Source organism: Lepidochelys olivacea, assembly GCF_965140295.1.
Source record: "Lepidochelys olivacea isolate rLepOli2 genome assembly, chromosome: 11".
NCBI lineage: Eukaryota > Metazoa > Chordata > Testudines > Cheloniidae > Lepidochelys > Lepidochelys olivacea.
The window spans coordinates 74,993,397-75,009,830 of record NC_140421.1 but is presented as its reverse complement, the minus strand read 5'-3'; the positions used below and the strand labels follow the sequence as shown (position 1 = coordinate 75,009,830).

Below are 16,434 nucleotides of genomic sequence, written 5' to 3'. Positions count from 1 at the left end.
GGTAAATGTAATAAAATGACATTTTTTACCAAGATGTAATTATACATTTTCATATTCTTCAAAACACCCTATTCCCAGTTAATTATCAGTCAATGTGGTGCTTCCTGTTAACATACAAACTCCGCAGTTGCTATTGACTCTGCTGGATTTGGTTTATTAAATCATATGGTAGCACAATTACAATTCCTGAAGTCCTGTGACCTGCTACAATTGCTGAACCAGAATACCAGGCAAAAAGCAGGAGCTGATAGGACATTATATGTAAATTTTATCCACTAATAGTAAATACACACGTAGCTATGGAATGGTAATCCGTGTTTTATAGTAAGACTGGTGGAAATATTTACAATTATATGGCTGGCGTATAGATTACTTTCCTAACAGCCTGTTACATAATCATCCTGTGATGGGATATTGCATCATACTTCTAGTCTAATAGAGGGCAGAGCCAGGATATTAGGAGATATATATTCTGCTTATTCCATTAAGGACAGTGTTAAACTGACAAAGTCATGGGGAATTGTATCAGTACTTACAAACTTTTAAAAAGTTTGACTGATTTTGTTTTAAAAAGTATAACTTAGCAGAGTTGGTCAGAAAATGGCTTTTTTCATGAAAAAATTTGCTCTCCCTAAAGGGTGGTGCATTATGGGAGTCACTGGCCACGGTGCATCGTAGAAATGTAGTTTGGCAGGGAATCTGGCCAACAGAAGAAAACTGGGCATGAGAAAAGCGGACTACAGCTGCAATGAGGCACTGTGGCAGCAAATCCAAATAGAAATATTTCCGGTTTTGACCAGATTTTGATTTTCAGCCATTTGGGTTTTTGATGAAAAAATCAAACATTTCTGTGGAATGCAGAAATTTTTTGCAATAAATTTCATTTAATTGAAAACCTAATTTTCTGCTGAGAAGCAGTTTCAAGAGAGAATTTTTGACCAGCTAGTTGCAAAGGAAACCAATCCTGCAGGCCTGACTCTCGGGAGGAGTCCCATTGCTTGGCTTTGAGCCTTTGCCATTTTCCTAGAAACCCGATTTAAATGTAAACTTTCTAGGATGAAACCATTATATGCAGTATGGCCTCAATTCAGCACAGAACATTGAAAACCTCTTTCAGAAGGGAACAGTTCTTCAGAGAGCTGCTGTTCCTGGCTACTTTCTCCCTTCTCTTAGCTTTAGCCTTCACTAAGCAAAGCTGAGCTGTTGTGTTGTGACTATGGAGGAGACAGAGACCACTTTGCAGTGTGCGTTTGGGGGAAGTCAGCATGTAACGTCCTGTCCTCTCCACTCATGCCTGCAGCCACCTCTCCATCATCCTCTGAGGTCTCAGTCTCTGTGCTGTGACGTGGAGAGGAGTGCGGAGAAATATGCACAAAGTGCCAAATTCAGCACTTGGATGTGCTTGAATGCCCCATGATCTTGCAACTAGTTCTGCACATGCTTGACTTTAGTGGGCCTATTCATATCTTCAAAGTTAAAGCACATGGATAAATATTTGCAGCAGCAGGGCCAGAAACCCACTGATTTCAGTGAGAGCTTCATAAAGATCTAGACAGAATTTGGCCCAGAATGTTTTATTAACCAGAAAGAGGAATCCTACAATATACAGGAGAGCAGAAAAGCCTCATTCTCTGAATGCTAAGATTACAAACCCAGGAGAGTTATTCCTGAGCGGAAGAGCATTGTATTACTCTGAAGGGGAAGCACGACACTTCTCCTCTATCCAGGATCCATCCTTGGCTGTTGCAAAGGAGCAATTAAAAATGGCTAAAAGAGGTTGGCTTGTTCTTCCCCCACCCTGCTTTTTTTAACATTTACGGTATGTAAAATGGGTGCGAGTGCACCATTTGGGAAGCATGTGCTCTATACTGTATGGGTACGGCATTGCATATAGCACACGTTGCTATTATTATTTTTCAGTGAAATGCGGTATTATGGTGTTTCAAAGTAAATATTTTTAAAGGGAGCAAATGTTCTTTGTGCTATTCTTATTCTTCAGCAGGCTTTTGCAAAACCCTCCTATTTTCTGTTCACTCAGTGTTTGATCCACTCAGGTGCACAGGCTACACATGTAAAATGTATAGTTTCATGCCTTGTACTATCAAAGTAACATCTATAGCATAACAGCATAGATTCTAAACACCGAGGGTGAGATTTTCAAAAGTGCTCGACATTGGGGTATCTGCTCTCTTTGAAATCCATTGAGCTCAATGAGTGCAGAGCTAGACCTAAGCAGAATGCTTCTGAGAACCAGCCCCTTAAATTGTATTGTGTTGTTCCATTGTACTGAGAGGTGGATGAAAGTTTTTGGACAAAACCTTCTTTTGCTGAAAAATGCAGATTTGAGACATTTTGCAAATTTGTGTCAAATTCACCATATTTTTCGGTCAGAAAAACCAGGAGAAAAAATAAATCTGAAACAATCGAAATGTTCTGACATTTCTAAACAAATCATTTTGATTCAAAACGACGTCTTTTTTTGAATTGTACATCTATTTTATTTTTGAAAAGGTTAAAAAAAACCCAGAAATGATGCAAAAGATTGTAAAATTAGTATTATTTGGTTTGCTGAAAAATTGAAAACATTTCATCAAAATGATCTTTTACAATTTTTTGGCATGTGTAGCTGGTGAATTGAAAAATCAGTTATTTGCATAGCTCTGACCGTAAGCCCTTGGTGAATGGCTTCTACAGTTCCCACTCTGTTCCGGGTCCACAGTATCTGAGTCTGTTACAGCCCTCCCGAGAAAGCGTTAGCAGTTTAGCTCACGCAATAGCAGCTCTGAAGATCCATGGTTCATCTCTGGTGCATTGGCCAAGATGGCAGCTGTCAACCATAATAAAAAAACCCAACAACCTGAATAGATGTTAAAAGTGATCTATAATGACATAACTCATAATATTTAATTTTAGGATAATACAATACAGTTCTCAGGGATGGCTGACTAACTGACATAATTATTTTATATGTTCCCAATTTGCTACAAGCCTGGAATTTGGTACGTCTATTTAGCATAAACAGCTGAGTACAGGGGGAAACTCCAGCATTTGACATTATGATTGGCTTTCCACTATTTGAGTTCCCACTGAAGTGAGACTCTTGAAATTCGTTACACTCCTCCGTTTAGCAGAGATTTGTGTTTCAGTTTCCTTGATTGCAACAGGTAAGGGGCGCTTGCACTAACATATTAACTACTCATCTCCTCCCGGGGGGGAAGTTGTTTTAGGGCCTATCTGGTACCCATTCAGTGAGGAGCTGAGTTATTACTAAACTGGGAGGAGAGGTAGACACGCTGGAGGGCAGGGATAGGATACAGAGGGACCTAGACAAATTGGAGGATTGGGCCAAAAGAAATCTGATGAGGTTCAACAAGGACAAGTGCAGAGTCCTGCACTTAGGACGGAAGATCCAACGCACCGCTACAGACTAGGGACCGAATGGCTAGGCAGCAGTTCTGCAGAAAAGGACCTAGGGGTGACAGTGGACGAGAAGCTTGATATGAGTCAACAGTGTGTCCTTGTTGCCAAGAAGGCCAATGGCATTTTGGGCTGTATAAGTAGGGGCATTGCCAGTAGATCGAGGGACATGATCGTTCCCCGCTATTCGACACTGGTGAGGCCTCATCTGGAGTACTGTGTCCAGTTTTGGGCCCCACACTACAAGGAGGATGTGGAGAAATTGGAAAGAGTCCAGCGGAGGGCAACAAAAATGATTAGGGGACTGGAACACATGAGTTATGAGGAGAGGCTGAGGGAACTGGGGATGTTTAGTCTACGGAAGAGAAGAATGAGGGGGGATTTGATAGCTGCTTTCAACTACCTGAAAGGGGGTTCCAAAGAGGATGGCTCTAGACTGTTCTCAGTGGTGGCAGATGATAGAACAAGGAGTAATGGTCTCAAGTTGCAGTGGGGGAGATTTAGGTTGGATATTAGGAAAAACTTTTTCACTAGGAAGGTGGTGAAACACTGGAATGCGTTACCTAGGGAGGTGGTGGAATCTCCTTCCTTCGAAGTTTTTAAGGTCAGGCTTGACAAAGCCCTGGCTGGGATGATTTAACTGGGGATTGGTCCTGCTTTGAGCAGGGGGTTGGACTAGATGACCTCCTGAGGTCCCTTCCAACCCTGATATTCTATGATTCTATTTACACATCCCCTAGCCAAACCATTAATGGTGGATTTTACACACTGGTCACTCAGGGCAGAATATTTAGCTGCATAAGGACAATGCTCAGCACAGCCCTTATGACTGGGAGAGGAAAGTGTCTCTAAGTCACATCTCCGCTTTCCTGATCCTGGGGACCAACAGCCACCAGAGTGGCCATAGCCACCACTGGGCTAGTTGTAGAGTGGCCAGCTCAACATACACTGTGCTCACCTCCCCAATGCAGTCGGCTTCTCTGTGTCGGGCAGGGAAGGGACCAGGAGCAGGGTGTTTTGGCAGGCGATCCAGAATTCCCCAACTTTCAGGAGCCTAAATTTACCCCTGTGGAATGTGAGCCTGTCATTGAACTCAATGTTTAACACACGCCCTCCGCTTTGTCCCTGCAATTCATGAATCCTTCACAGGCCATATTCCGGCCTCTGCTGCTGCTGCTTTGTGCTGCGTGGCTGTCAAGAAAACCCTTGTGCGTGGGAAGGGGGTAAAGCTGGCAGAGCCATTGCTAGGCCACCCACTCTCGCAAGGAGTCTCTCAGTTCCCACCTGTACCATGGAGATAATCACACTGCCCTCCGCCCCCATACAAAGTGTGAGGCTAAATGCACAGATACTGTGAGGCTGGCAGCCAGCAAAGTATCCTAGATGTAGGCCCTGGATGGTTAGTGGTGGTGGGGCTCTCCTGCCTTCTCAGTGATTTCCAGCTTCTCCATGGACCTGAGCTTCAGTCGTGTTATTGCTTTCAAGCATTTTCCCTCTGGAGGCCCTGTGTGCCCGCACCCGTCTGCCTCGGTACCAAGATGGCTTTTGTTTTTTCATACTCAGGTATGGCGCTGACGTGGACGTCAACCACCACTTGCCCTCACGGCTCCCCAGCCCCTCCTCTCGCCCACTCACTTCCTTGGTGGTCTGCCCTCTGTACATCAGCGCTGCCTATCACAACCTCCAGTGCTTCAAGCTGCTGCTCCAGGCTGGAGCCAACCCCGATTTTAACTGCTGCGGCCCCGTCAACATCCAGGGCTTCTCCAGGGGCTCCCCGGTCTGCGTGATGGATGCTGTCTTGAGACACGGCTGCGAGCCAGCCTTTGTCAACCTCTTGATTGACTTTGGAGCCAACTTGAACCTGGTGAAGGCAGAAGCCCTGGCTGCCGATTCGACTGGAAGGGTCAAAGTCAACCCAGAAGCCTTGCAGGTGTTCAAAGAAGCCAGGAGTAAGTGGCTGGCGAGTCCTCGGCACTGACTTGCTCGTGCTGCCAAGAGAGAAGCACAGCAAACGGTTTCCCTATGGCTGTGGTGCTTGTAGCTTGGGCTGACTGAAGGCAGTTCAGAGCCCTAGGCACACCCTACATGGGTCCCGCCTTACCCCACCCCTGTGTCGTGGTTCTGCCCCTGGAGCATGGTGCCAGCCCTCCTTGGGCTGGCAGCAGGTTTCAGAGGTAAGATCAATAGGGCAGTCTGTGCCTCTTGGGGCTCTTGATTCAGGCTGTCTGCAAACTCAGGCAGGCCTCAGTTACACTCAAGTGATGTTTCCAGCTTGTTTGAGTCCAACAGGGCTAGAAACTTAACTTTGAAAACATCAGAGCTGAGATTCTGACCCCATTTTCCAAGTCCTGGTGCCGGAGCCCTAGGCCTGAGCCTATAGTACCTGTCTGGCCCTGATTATCTGGGCCAGCTGGCCTAGGTCTCCAGCTGCAGCATGCTGGCTGGGAAGCAAAGCAGCAGAGGAACAGTGGTGGCAAGAAGCGGGAGCAGGGGTGGGAGGAGCAAACGTGTGGCCATAGGGTCAGAGCTGAACACGTGGTCCTCTTGAAAAGTAGCAACCAGAGGGTTAAGGAAGTGGTGTGATGTCCATTCAACCCCTGCTTAGCTGGCAAAGAGGACAGTGCACCCTGTGCCTCTCACCTGAAATAGAGAGGTCAGGGAAGGGGAGTGGGTTTGCAGGGCATCGTTGCAGACAGGTTGTGAGAAGAGGTCCTAGCTCTACCCAGTGTTAATTGTTTTTGTGTGCCGGGGATGCTTAATTCAAAAAGAAAATGTGTGTAACTTAAAACCAAAATGACTCGACTGGTGCTAAGCATTCAGGGGAGCTGGAGATTTCCCCTTATAAACAGAGAACCAGGTGTAAATTGGCATAGCTCCACTGACTTCAATGGAGTCATGCCGCTTTATTGCCGCTGAAGATCTGATCCAGAGGCCTTAGTGTCAGACACACTCCTGCCTGCCCTGGGTGCTGAGCTTTTGCAAAGTGCGTTGTCTGATCCTTGCAAGAATTAACAGTGAATTTCTATTATGGTATAGAACAAGGGCGTGGGGAGGGAGCCAATCCCCAGGGGTATAAATCAGCATAGCTCCACTGAAGTGGTTAGGGCTATGGCAATTTACACCCGAGGGAGATCTGGCCCAGTAACAATTTACATTTGCTCTTTTATTCCTTTCTCTCTTCCCCTTTGTTATTTTGATTGCAGGCTGCCCCAGGAGCTTATTGTCTTTGTGCCGTGTGGCCCTGCGGAGGATACTTGGCAAATACCATCTGCATCTGATACATGCTCTTCCAGTCCCAGACCCTATCAAACAATTTTTACTTCACAAACAGAGCTAGAATGCAATCAGCTGCTTTGGGGACAGTTTGCTGTAAGAAATGAGTAAGCTGATGAAAACAGGTGCCAATCGCCCCCTCCCCACAGTGCTGTTTTGAACGATATATCCTGTGGTTATTTGCATAAGGTTATTTGTTATGACACTACCTCTGTTGCTGTTACTTGTAACTTGTCTTGGGTTTTAGCAACACTACCGTATGCTGAACTTGTACATACTCAAGCGGTGGGCTTTTATCTGCCTATAATATGCAAAAGGCAGTCCCTGACCTCATCAGTAATGGGCGTGTACAACAGTACTGTTCCATTATCTTCTCATGCTTCAGCTGTCCTTACTTCGACCTTGCTCCCTTGAGGAGCTGACAATTGCTATTGTGCATATGGCAAGTTGATGTGTTTTGACTTGCTGTATGTCTCATTCTGGGGTGAATGCATTGGGTTTCTTGTCTGGTGCCGTGTGTTTGCTGGAGAATATGAAATTGCTTGTGTGTGCCTAGCTGTTCAAGGTAGCAGCAGAGTCCCAAGCCAGATCACTTGGCTTTTGTTATTTAGAAATCCCGAGATGGGACTACTAAAAGGCTAGGAGATAGCCAACCGGTCTGAGCAACTGCAGGTGTCCTCAAAACACTCTCAGATGTGATATGGTGTCCTGACGTACCTGCTACCAAAAATATATAGGTCTGGGTGGGCTACCAGAAAAATAGGTCTCCAATTACATGAATGCCTGGGAGTGGACCAGCTATAGCAATCACTGCCATGGCATGAAGGGGAAAACCCATAAGAGAGAAGAAAAGAATGGGGTTTCTCAATGGGACTGTGGAGAAGGCACATAACACTCACCATGGCACGTGGTTTAGCAGGCAGCCCACTCAGCTACAAGTTGTGGAGGCGTCAGTCTGAGATTGTGCTCAGATGCTCTGTCCCGCTCCTTCGTGACTGTGGTGCGTCTCAGCCTTCTAATGAGGCATTAAGCTAATGTTTCTAATGTCCATGGGCCACCAGAAAGCTCCCATGGCACTTCTCAAAAAGACAATGTTCTGCTGAACAGCTCGATGCGCAGTAATGCTGGTTGAAATACCCAAGGATGAACGGGAGCTATTGTTCGGTGAATGACTTGGTAAATGTATCTGTAGTGTCCCTACGCTACTGGTAATTAACTCCATGCTTGTAAATTGCTGTGGGGTTACTCCATTCAAGAAACTCCACCAAACCAAATACTAGTCTGCTTTCATTGCTTAGAAACATGCCGCCCCCACTAAAATGTTATCAGTGTTCCAACAGCCGTGTTGGCAGTTATCGATGGGGAGGTGTCGGCAGTTTGCAAAGCATGGCACACGCATATAGACATTACTACCACCCTTCCCTGCCCATCCTATGTTGGCATCATTGTCAGATAGAATGTTCCCCAACCATCAGGTGTTTCCTACTTCTGCTGTGGACAGAACAATTTCTTGGGGTGTCCGTGTGACTGAGCTGCTTGGTTTTATCTTGAATAAAGACTGAGTAACACTGCACCCAATGGAAGAATGCTGGGCAGCTCGGCCAAGGCGCCCTTTGTTTCTAGTGTCTCCATTAATTATTATTGTTTATGTGGCAGTAATGACTAATGGGCTCCAATCACAAACTGGGGCCACATTCTACTAGGCCCAATACAATCCGTACAAGAGACTCCCTGTCCCAAGGAGAGCACCTAGAGTGCTTTCCTGTCCTATGCTTTGTGTAGGGATGTTTTAAAAACAGATAGGAGGCCCTGTCCCACTGAGCCCCGCAGTATGTGCTCTGCGGTGCTCCTAGCAGTGGAGTGTCAAGGTTTGCAAGGAGGTGGCCCCACAGCTGGGAAGAAGTTCCCCCTCCCTTTTACTCATTTGTTTAGCTGTTGATTTCTATACACTATATTTATGTATATGCTTTGGGTGAGATGCTGTGCTGAACCTCTGAGGGTGCAGCACCAAACCTGCAGCCCAAAGGGAGGGGAAGCTATAGTCGCTTTTGTGCCCTCCCAATCCTGGACCGTTGCAGGGGCTGCGGGAGGCCCCCTGTGTCATGTAGTCAGTCCCAGGAGCCTAAATTACAGCAATCTCTTGCAAAAAGAAAAGGAGGACTTGTGGCACCTTAGAGACTAACCATTTTATTTGAGCATAACCTTTCGTGAGCTACAGCTCACTTCATCGGATGCAACTCTTGGGGCTCCAGCATTAGACAGGGAATTGCCTGGAAACTGGGTTTCGAGCCATCCCCCGCAACACCTCCCAGCCCCACGCTCTGCACACCCACTACACCAGGTGTTTTGAGGGGTTCTTGAAATGCAGCCTTGAGGCTGTCTTCTGCAGTGCCTGTGCCAGAGAAAGCCGCCCCTGGGTGGTTACCGTGCTTTTACTCTGATCCAGCCCTTTTACCCAGTGTGAAGCAGCTGAGGAGACCATGCTTTGTCTTGAGTTCCTGCAGTTCAGCAGTTGTGGAGAGTTGGCTGAGGCGTGTGAAAGACAGAGAGAGGCAGTGGGGGGTTGGGGTAGGGTCCTCCAGAAGACACTGCTGCTGGGGTGTGTGTGCTCCGGCGGTCGCTGATGCTCCTGGGGTGGGTTGCTACCGCTGCTCTGGGGCAGCGCCCAGGACCAGTTGCCTGGGGCCACTGGAGCAGCAGCCAGTGCGGCTGGCCACGGGGCCACCCCAGCTGCTCAGCCAGCCCTGGGGTCAGCCTCTGCAGCTGCAGAAGTCACATGACTTTCCGTGACCTCTGTGAAAGACTCGCAGCCTTAACGATGACCACCAAATCCCTTTCCGCAGTACTCCTTCCTAAGCAGTCGTTTCCCATTTTTTATGTGTGCCACTGATTGTTCCTTCCTAAATGCTGTACTTTGCATTTGTCCTTATGAATTTCATCCTATGAATGTTTGTGTTTAAATTTGGTAGGCAATGCTGGATTGCTATTTTTTGCTGTTATTTCACTATTTTCTTACTTTGTATTAACGGCTCTGCATTAACAGTTCATTCTGGCAAGGAGGTAGATTAGAAGAAAGGGGAGCAATGGACAGAGAGTCCTCAGTGTTCCTTATCATTGGCCTTTTAATTTCAGATTAGCAGCCATGCAGTCTGGCCTAAGGCGGCAGTAGATGGCAAGTATATAAAGATGGGTCCTGCATTGCCTCTGCTCGCTGTTTCATTGCAAACAAATATCTGAATATGTGAGATGAAAAGGAAAAACAAATTTCTGCTGATTAGGTTTTGCTGAATTTTGAGTGATGAGTAGGTCCTCAGACACCAGAGCGATGGGTGTTTTAAAAACCATAGATAGGGAGGGAGGAAATGAGGGAAAGTGGATGGATAGACAGACACATGCTTTTGGAAAGTTAGATCAGTGACAACCTGTATTGTAGAGTCTTTAGGTCCTTTAGGCTCCACCCCTTGGAGGCCTCCCCAGCAGATTGGCTGATCCCACTAGAATGCTGGGAATGGGTGATAGAGGATGGATCACTTGATGATTACATGTTCTGTTCATTCCCTCTGGGGCACTTGGCATTGGCCACTGTCTAGGGTGACCAGATGTCCCGATTTTATAGGGACAGTCCTGATTTTGGGGTTTTTTCTTATATAGGCTCCTATTACCCCCCACCCACATCTGGATTTTTTACATTTGCTGTCTGGTCACCCTACCACTGTCGGAGGACAGGTTACTGGGCTAGATGGACCTTGGTCTGACCCAGTGTGGCCGTTCTTACGTAGAATCCTATGTGCATCTTTAGGCACTTAGATACCTTTAAAAACCTGGCCCCAAAGGAGATGTTGGAAGAAGGGTCTGAGATGGAACATCATTATGATATAGAAAGAACAAAACCTCAAAACAGCCCTAAATTCAACTGTGATGTAACTTTGTAGAGCTGAGCTAGGGTTGAATTTGGCCCATGACTGAAACGATTGGATAGCTAAGATGGTTGATGGCTGGATGTATGATCAAATTCAGCAATTGAAGTTACTTCTTGTGGAGTGTGATTAAATCTGAGCCCAGTGTGCCTTGACAGCATAATTAGTGCTAAGACTTATAGCCCTTCTAAGTCATACAGCACCATGTTATTGTATTTCATTATTTCCTTCCTAACAGGTCAGTAGTTGAGCCATTTACCAGTGTGTACTCAGCTAAGACAGTCGCATACAACATGTTTGTGAGCAACCCACTAAAGGCGCACTACTGGCTTATACAATTTTAACCATATAAACCCTCACATCTACCCTCTCCTCAAAAACATTACTCCTATCCATAAAAACAACACATCAAGCAGTGTCCTCCTCCCATACAATATTTATGTGTAAGGACCAATAGGACAGTCAGGGTGTACAAGACACATTGGCCCCACCTTGCTTACAAAATTCGGTTTATATCTGTCGTAAGTGGTTTCTCTCCCTGGTATCTTCACCTACCTGCTCTGACTGCTAAAAAGGACAACCTGGATTATGGGTGAGATGTGATCAAATCTTACCTGTATTTCTCTCTCTAAAGAAAGTCTGAACTTGAGGGCCCTGATGCCTCAAACACTTGGGTCTATGCTTAATTTGATGCATGAGTAGTTCCATTGAAACCAAACATGTTTAAAGTTAACCAGGTGTTTGGAGGATCAAAACTATCATGTGCAGGAGGCATTTCTGGCTTGTGTAGCTGAAGGTGCTCATTTCCCATTGGAAGCCAGAGACTCTTGCCTCTCTGAAAATGTCAACCATTCTCATCTTTCCTCGTGGAGAGACAGCCAGATACGAGCTGAAGTCAATGGGACTTCTCATGTTCAGAATGTTAAGCACAAGCGTGTTTGCAGGATAGGTGCCAAAGTGGTTTCCCGTGGAGGTTTGCTACCAAGGGTGCCAAACCTTGCTTAAAAGGGCAATGTTAAGCATACGTATATCCTGAAATTTTTAGAGGAAACTGTTGAGTTGTGAATTGAAAAAGTGACTTCCAGGGGTCAATGATATTCTCAACCTGTGGCTTCAGGCATTAGATCTAGCTGCTGACTTTTTTTTTCAACCAAAGGAACGATAATTTTCCACTATGAAATCTGAGTAATAACATGTATACACTATGCTCCCATTTACTCAAAACTTTATTGTCCAAACCTCTGCATTATCCAAATCCCTTCCTTTCTCCCCTGCATGAGACACATGCTGCAGAGGGTGTGTATCTCATGCTGGGAGGTAAGGAATGAGTTTGGATAATAGAACAGAACGGCGAGGAGGAGGATGAGTGTTGGCCACTGAGAAGGCCACCCCCTGCTGAATGGCTCTGGCCCTCTGGATTATCTGAGCTCCCAATTACCCAAGTAAAATCTGTGTGCCCGTGCTATTTGGCTAATTGGGAGTGAGCTGTATATTGTATAGCTGTAGTACAATATATTTCTATATAACTATATATAGAGAGAGATTTTCGCCTTAACTCATATTTCACTATTTTCTCATAAGTAGAAAAATACCTCTTTTGCAAAGGCGTTTGTTCCATAGAGTCCTACAGTAATGGCTGAATAGCATAAATAACTCATAACAAACATGTATCTTCTGCCCCAGCCAGAAATCATTCTAGGTGGGAAATCAAACAGCCAGACAGTGTATATTGCATATATAGACGCATGCACATTATGTATCAATTAGTGTGTGGCCTTGCTAGGAATGCAGCTTGTGATATGGTAACGAGATTGGAAAATTGGCTAATGAACCTAGACACATTTTGAACAATCACAGCCATTAAAAAAAGAGAATTATTTCATCTTTGCGTTCTTCTTTACTTTGCTGCCTTGTCTGGATTCTGCTGTTGATAAATGCTGTCTGGGATGTTGTTCCCACGTGTGCCTCCCCACCACTTCCAAAGACAACAGCAAGGCTGGGTTCAAGTCAATTCACCATGGTCTAAGTTGGGTCAACTATTTCCAATTCCGTTCTGAAACCCTCTTGTGCAGGGAGGGATATTTTGGAATGGAAATATTTGCTTCCAACTCAAATGGGAATGTGGCAGGAAGCTCTGAAAGGGGTTGTAGTACCTTCTTTAACCCCTTCTTTTCAGTGACTGCTATAAGAACACACAGATGCTCCATGAAATGCCTGCAGATGTTGCTCAGTGTTTTGCTGCTTTTTCCAAGGACAAACTACAGCTTCTAAAGGGAGTCAGGTTGAAACGGGGAGCGGACAGGAGACATCTGCGGTGAAACTGGGGACATGGTAACCAAATAAAGATGTTTAAAAGAAAAAAGGCCATCTCGCAGCGTGCTCATTTATGAACCAAAGGGTGACACCGCACCCTGGAGAAGGTGCTGGCACTGGGTATTGAACCTTGGACTTCTGGTTCTAAAAAGCACAAGTCTCTATGGCCTGAGCTAAAACCGTTCAGCTGCCTCACAAACTTCTGTTCTAACCACCCGAGGGGGGAAGAGACCTGTGGTCTCTGAGCCTGGGTTACGGCTGCTAGTAGTGAGAGAGCGCACCGCCTTCCCAGGCCACCCTCAGCCCTGGGTCATTTCACATGCAGCAGGCTCAAGCCAGACTAAACAGGGTGGGGGATGGAAGCAAGTGACAGGCAGGTGCAGAGGGCTGAATAAGCCTCCAACCCTCAGCTTTTCACTAGAGACATACACAAGCCTTGTCAGGTTTTGTCTCCCAGTCTTCTCAGGAACCCCACGCCCTGTCTCCCCCTGCTGGCTAGATCACAGAGAGAGGTTTATGGGTCTGCTAAAGTCTTTGCAGGAGAGTGCCTGGTTCTCATGCTTTTAGATCCAGAGGTTCCAGGGTTACAGCTGTGTCTCCTCCCTCCTCTGAAATAACTGCAGTAGATCAGTCCCTATCTTCCGACTCTAGTTCCTTCTCCTACTCCCCAGCAGAGACTCCTGGTACCCAACTTGTTCTCTTTGAACCCCTAACACAACCCTGCTCCGCTCCCCAACAAAACTGATGATACACCCATTTGGTGAGGTCTTAGCAGTTCTAGCTGCAGGTAGCTGCTTGACTCATCGCTTGCATGTAGGCATTCAGTTCAAAGGTGCCCCATTCTGCAGAGTATAATTCTTGATGCCAGAAGCAGCAGGCCAGGTCTGCTGAGGCCTCTCTGTATCTATGGATTGTATGGGATTTCAGCATTGATAGGATATTGGAGCGGGAGGGGGGGCAGGTCTGGGAGAGGGATGTTATCTCTGAACTGAGCTTCTTTATGGAGAGGATGAGCTAAGGTTGCAACCATCTTCCATCGATAATACTGCATGGCTCTTTGTCCCCACCTAGTCGCTAGCCCATGTATAGAAGTTGATGAGTCTGCTGTGGCCTTTAAGCGGTGAAAGTTTGAGTTCTCTCAGACAGTAGCAACAGGAGCTTTTAGATCCTGGAGTTCAGTCCTGGCAGACAATCCCAGGCTGGGGTTTTAAAACCCTGTTTTAGAACCCCCTAAACTTTAGCTTAGAACATTGATTAGGCCTGGCATTCGCCAGAATTTACTGCGAAGGCAAAGGAGAGTGTCTCTACTACACTTGCAGAATTGTATCAAACTGATTTTGAGTTGGCTAATTTAAAAAAAAAATTCATTTGAAATTCTGACATATGTCTAACATTTGTTTGTCTCCTTTCCACTCAGAAATGGCCTGTGACGTCCCTTTCATTCTTTCCAAATAGTAAAGTCTGCAGAAAAACTTGTGCGTTGGATATATCTGAGGAAAAAGGATTATAATTACATACAATTATTAACCATTTTTGTTGCAGATTGGTTGGCGCTCAGTTCCATTCCCACTGGTGTCAGTGTAAATTGTGTGCCGTTGATCTTAGTGAGGGTAGAATCAGTCACAGGATGCCTATATTGCAGGTTAGAAAGAACATGAGATCGTGTGGCAAAGGCTGTGTGGGTGGGGGCAGTTATGAAAAGCAAATAGACTCTCCCTACTTAAGGCTACAAGAATCCTGCTAATATAAGGCTGATTTTGAGCACCAGTGTTGGAAAATAGGCATTGCAATATTTGAGCAGTCCAGCAACTAGTTCATGTGAAATCATGCTGCCTGTCAGTTTCACTGACTGTCGCATTCCTCTGGTATCATGAGAAAGGGGAAATAGAAATTTTTGATCTACTTCCTCTTCCCCATTCATAACGTTGTATACCTTTATCATGCCCCCTCTTATTCATCTGTTCTCAAAAACTAAACAGACCAAACCTTTTGACAGGTTTCAGAGTAACAGCCGTGTTAGTCTGTATTCGCAAAAAGAAAAGGAGTACTTGTGGCACCTTAGAGACTAACCAATTTATTTGAGCATGAGCTTTCGTGAGCTACAGCTCACTTCATCGGATGCATACCGTGGAAACTGCAGCAGACTTTATATACACACAGAGAATATGAAACAATACCTCCTCCCACCCCACTGTCCTGCTGGTAATAGCTTATCTAAAGTGATCATCAAGTTGGGCCATTTCCAGCACAAATCCAGGTTTTCTCACCCTCCACCCCCCCCCCCCCACACACACAAATTCACTCTCCTGCTGGTGATAACCTTTTGAGTCTCTCTTCACAGGAGAATTTTTCTGTACCCCTAATCGTCCTTGTCATCTGTCACAAAACTCTGCCTCTCTCTGCTGTGCCACAGGGTGTCAAGAAATGAACACTGCTTTAGGTGAGGGTGGGCCGTGGGTTTATACGATGACATTATAACATTTTCTGTATTACCCGCAGTCCCTTTCCTTACACACTCAAAAATGTTTTTTTCCTTTTTGACCAGGGTCTCATTGAGCAGAGCTCTTCAGTGTACTGCCCATAGTTATACCTAGGTCTTGTTGCTGAGTTGTTACAGCACGCTTAAAATCCAGTAAGTTGTGTGAGTAGTTTAAATGATTTCTTCCAGTGTGCACTGTCTGCCATTAGTCATCACTGTGCAAGTTCATGTCACCTGCCTATTCACTTAAACTTTATTAGGTCCCTTTGAACATCTCCATGTCTCAAATAAGCTAAATAATTTTACTTCACCTGCAAAGTATGAGTCTGAATGAAAAGAAAAGAGCAAAATCCTCGAGATTTTTAGCGTTAGATCACAACGACAAGGGACCACGATAGGAAAGGTTTGAATGAGTCTGTACTTTTTGAGATTAGAAAATTTAGGGGAGCTCTACACTTAAAAATTACATCCATCTAGCCACATCGCGGAGGGCTGTGGAAAATGCTGTGCCCTGTGCAGCAATGTAGTTAGGTTGACTTGGAGAGATGGACTAACTACATCAATGGGAAAAGCCATTCCGGTGCCGGAGGGAGCATCTACCCTACAGTAGAGCTCCGTAGCTCTGCCGCGGGAGAGAAGACATGCCCTTCTTGTTGAAATTTTTGCAAACTCGCTAACGAGTTTTTGTGTCCCTCTAGCTGCCCTACAAAATTGTGGTGTATTCCAAAATTTGAAGCCTAGACACAGTGGCTTTGACAATTTTCCCAGGAAGGAACAGGAAAATGTTCAAGAAATCACCATGATTAGAAATCTAGATGTGATTCTGTCACTGGAGCTCAAGGAGAAAATAAGAACAGGATGGATCATATAGCCTATGACAGGCTTGGTCACTGATGAATTGTTTCAACAGCCAAAGCAAAGGTACAGGGATGATATATTACTTAAACACTATGCTCTCCCAGTGCTTCACAAACATACCAGGGGTGAGGTCATGTTTAGAGACAGTGCATTTTTGCCAAAAGATTCTTTCCACAG

At 45.6% G+C, this 16,434-nt stretch overlaps 1 protein-coding gene across 3 annotated transcripts in view; it reads left to right on the top strand.

Moving 5' to 3' along the window:
* ASB1 (ankyrin repeat and SOCS box containing 1) overlaps nucleotides 1-16,434 on the top strand; it is a 64,015-nt gene that overhangs the window by 11,461 nt on the left and 36,120 nt on the right. For 2 of the 3 annotated variants that reach the window (XM_084643195.1, XM_084643197.1), the window contains exons 4-5: nucleotides 4,981-5,366; nucleotides 6,621-12,969. In XM_084643195.1, coding sequence (XP_084499321.1) covers nucleotides 4,981-5,366; nucleotides 6,621-6,754 — 520 coding nt within the window. In that variant the 3' untranslated portion in view covers nucleotides 6,755-12,969. Of the gene's footprint in view, nucleotides 1-4,980; nucleotides 5,367-6,620; nucleotides 12,970-16,434 lie in introns of those variants that run through there. The other variant, XM_084643196.1, reaches the window with a different exon arrangement.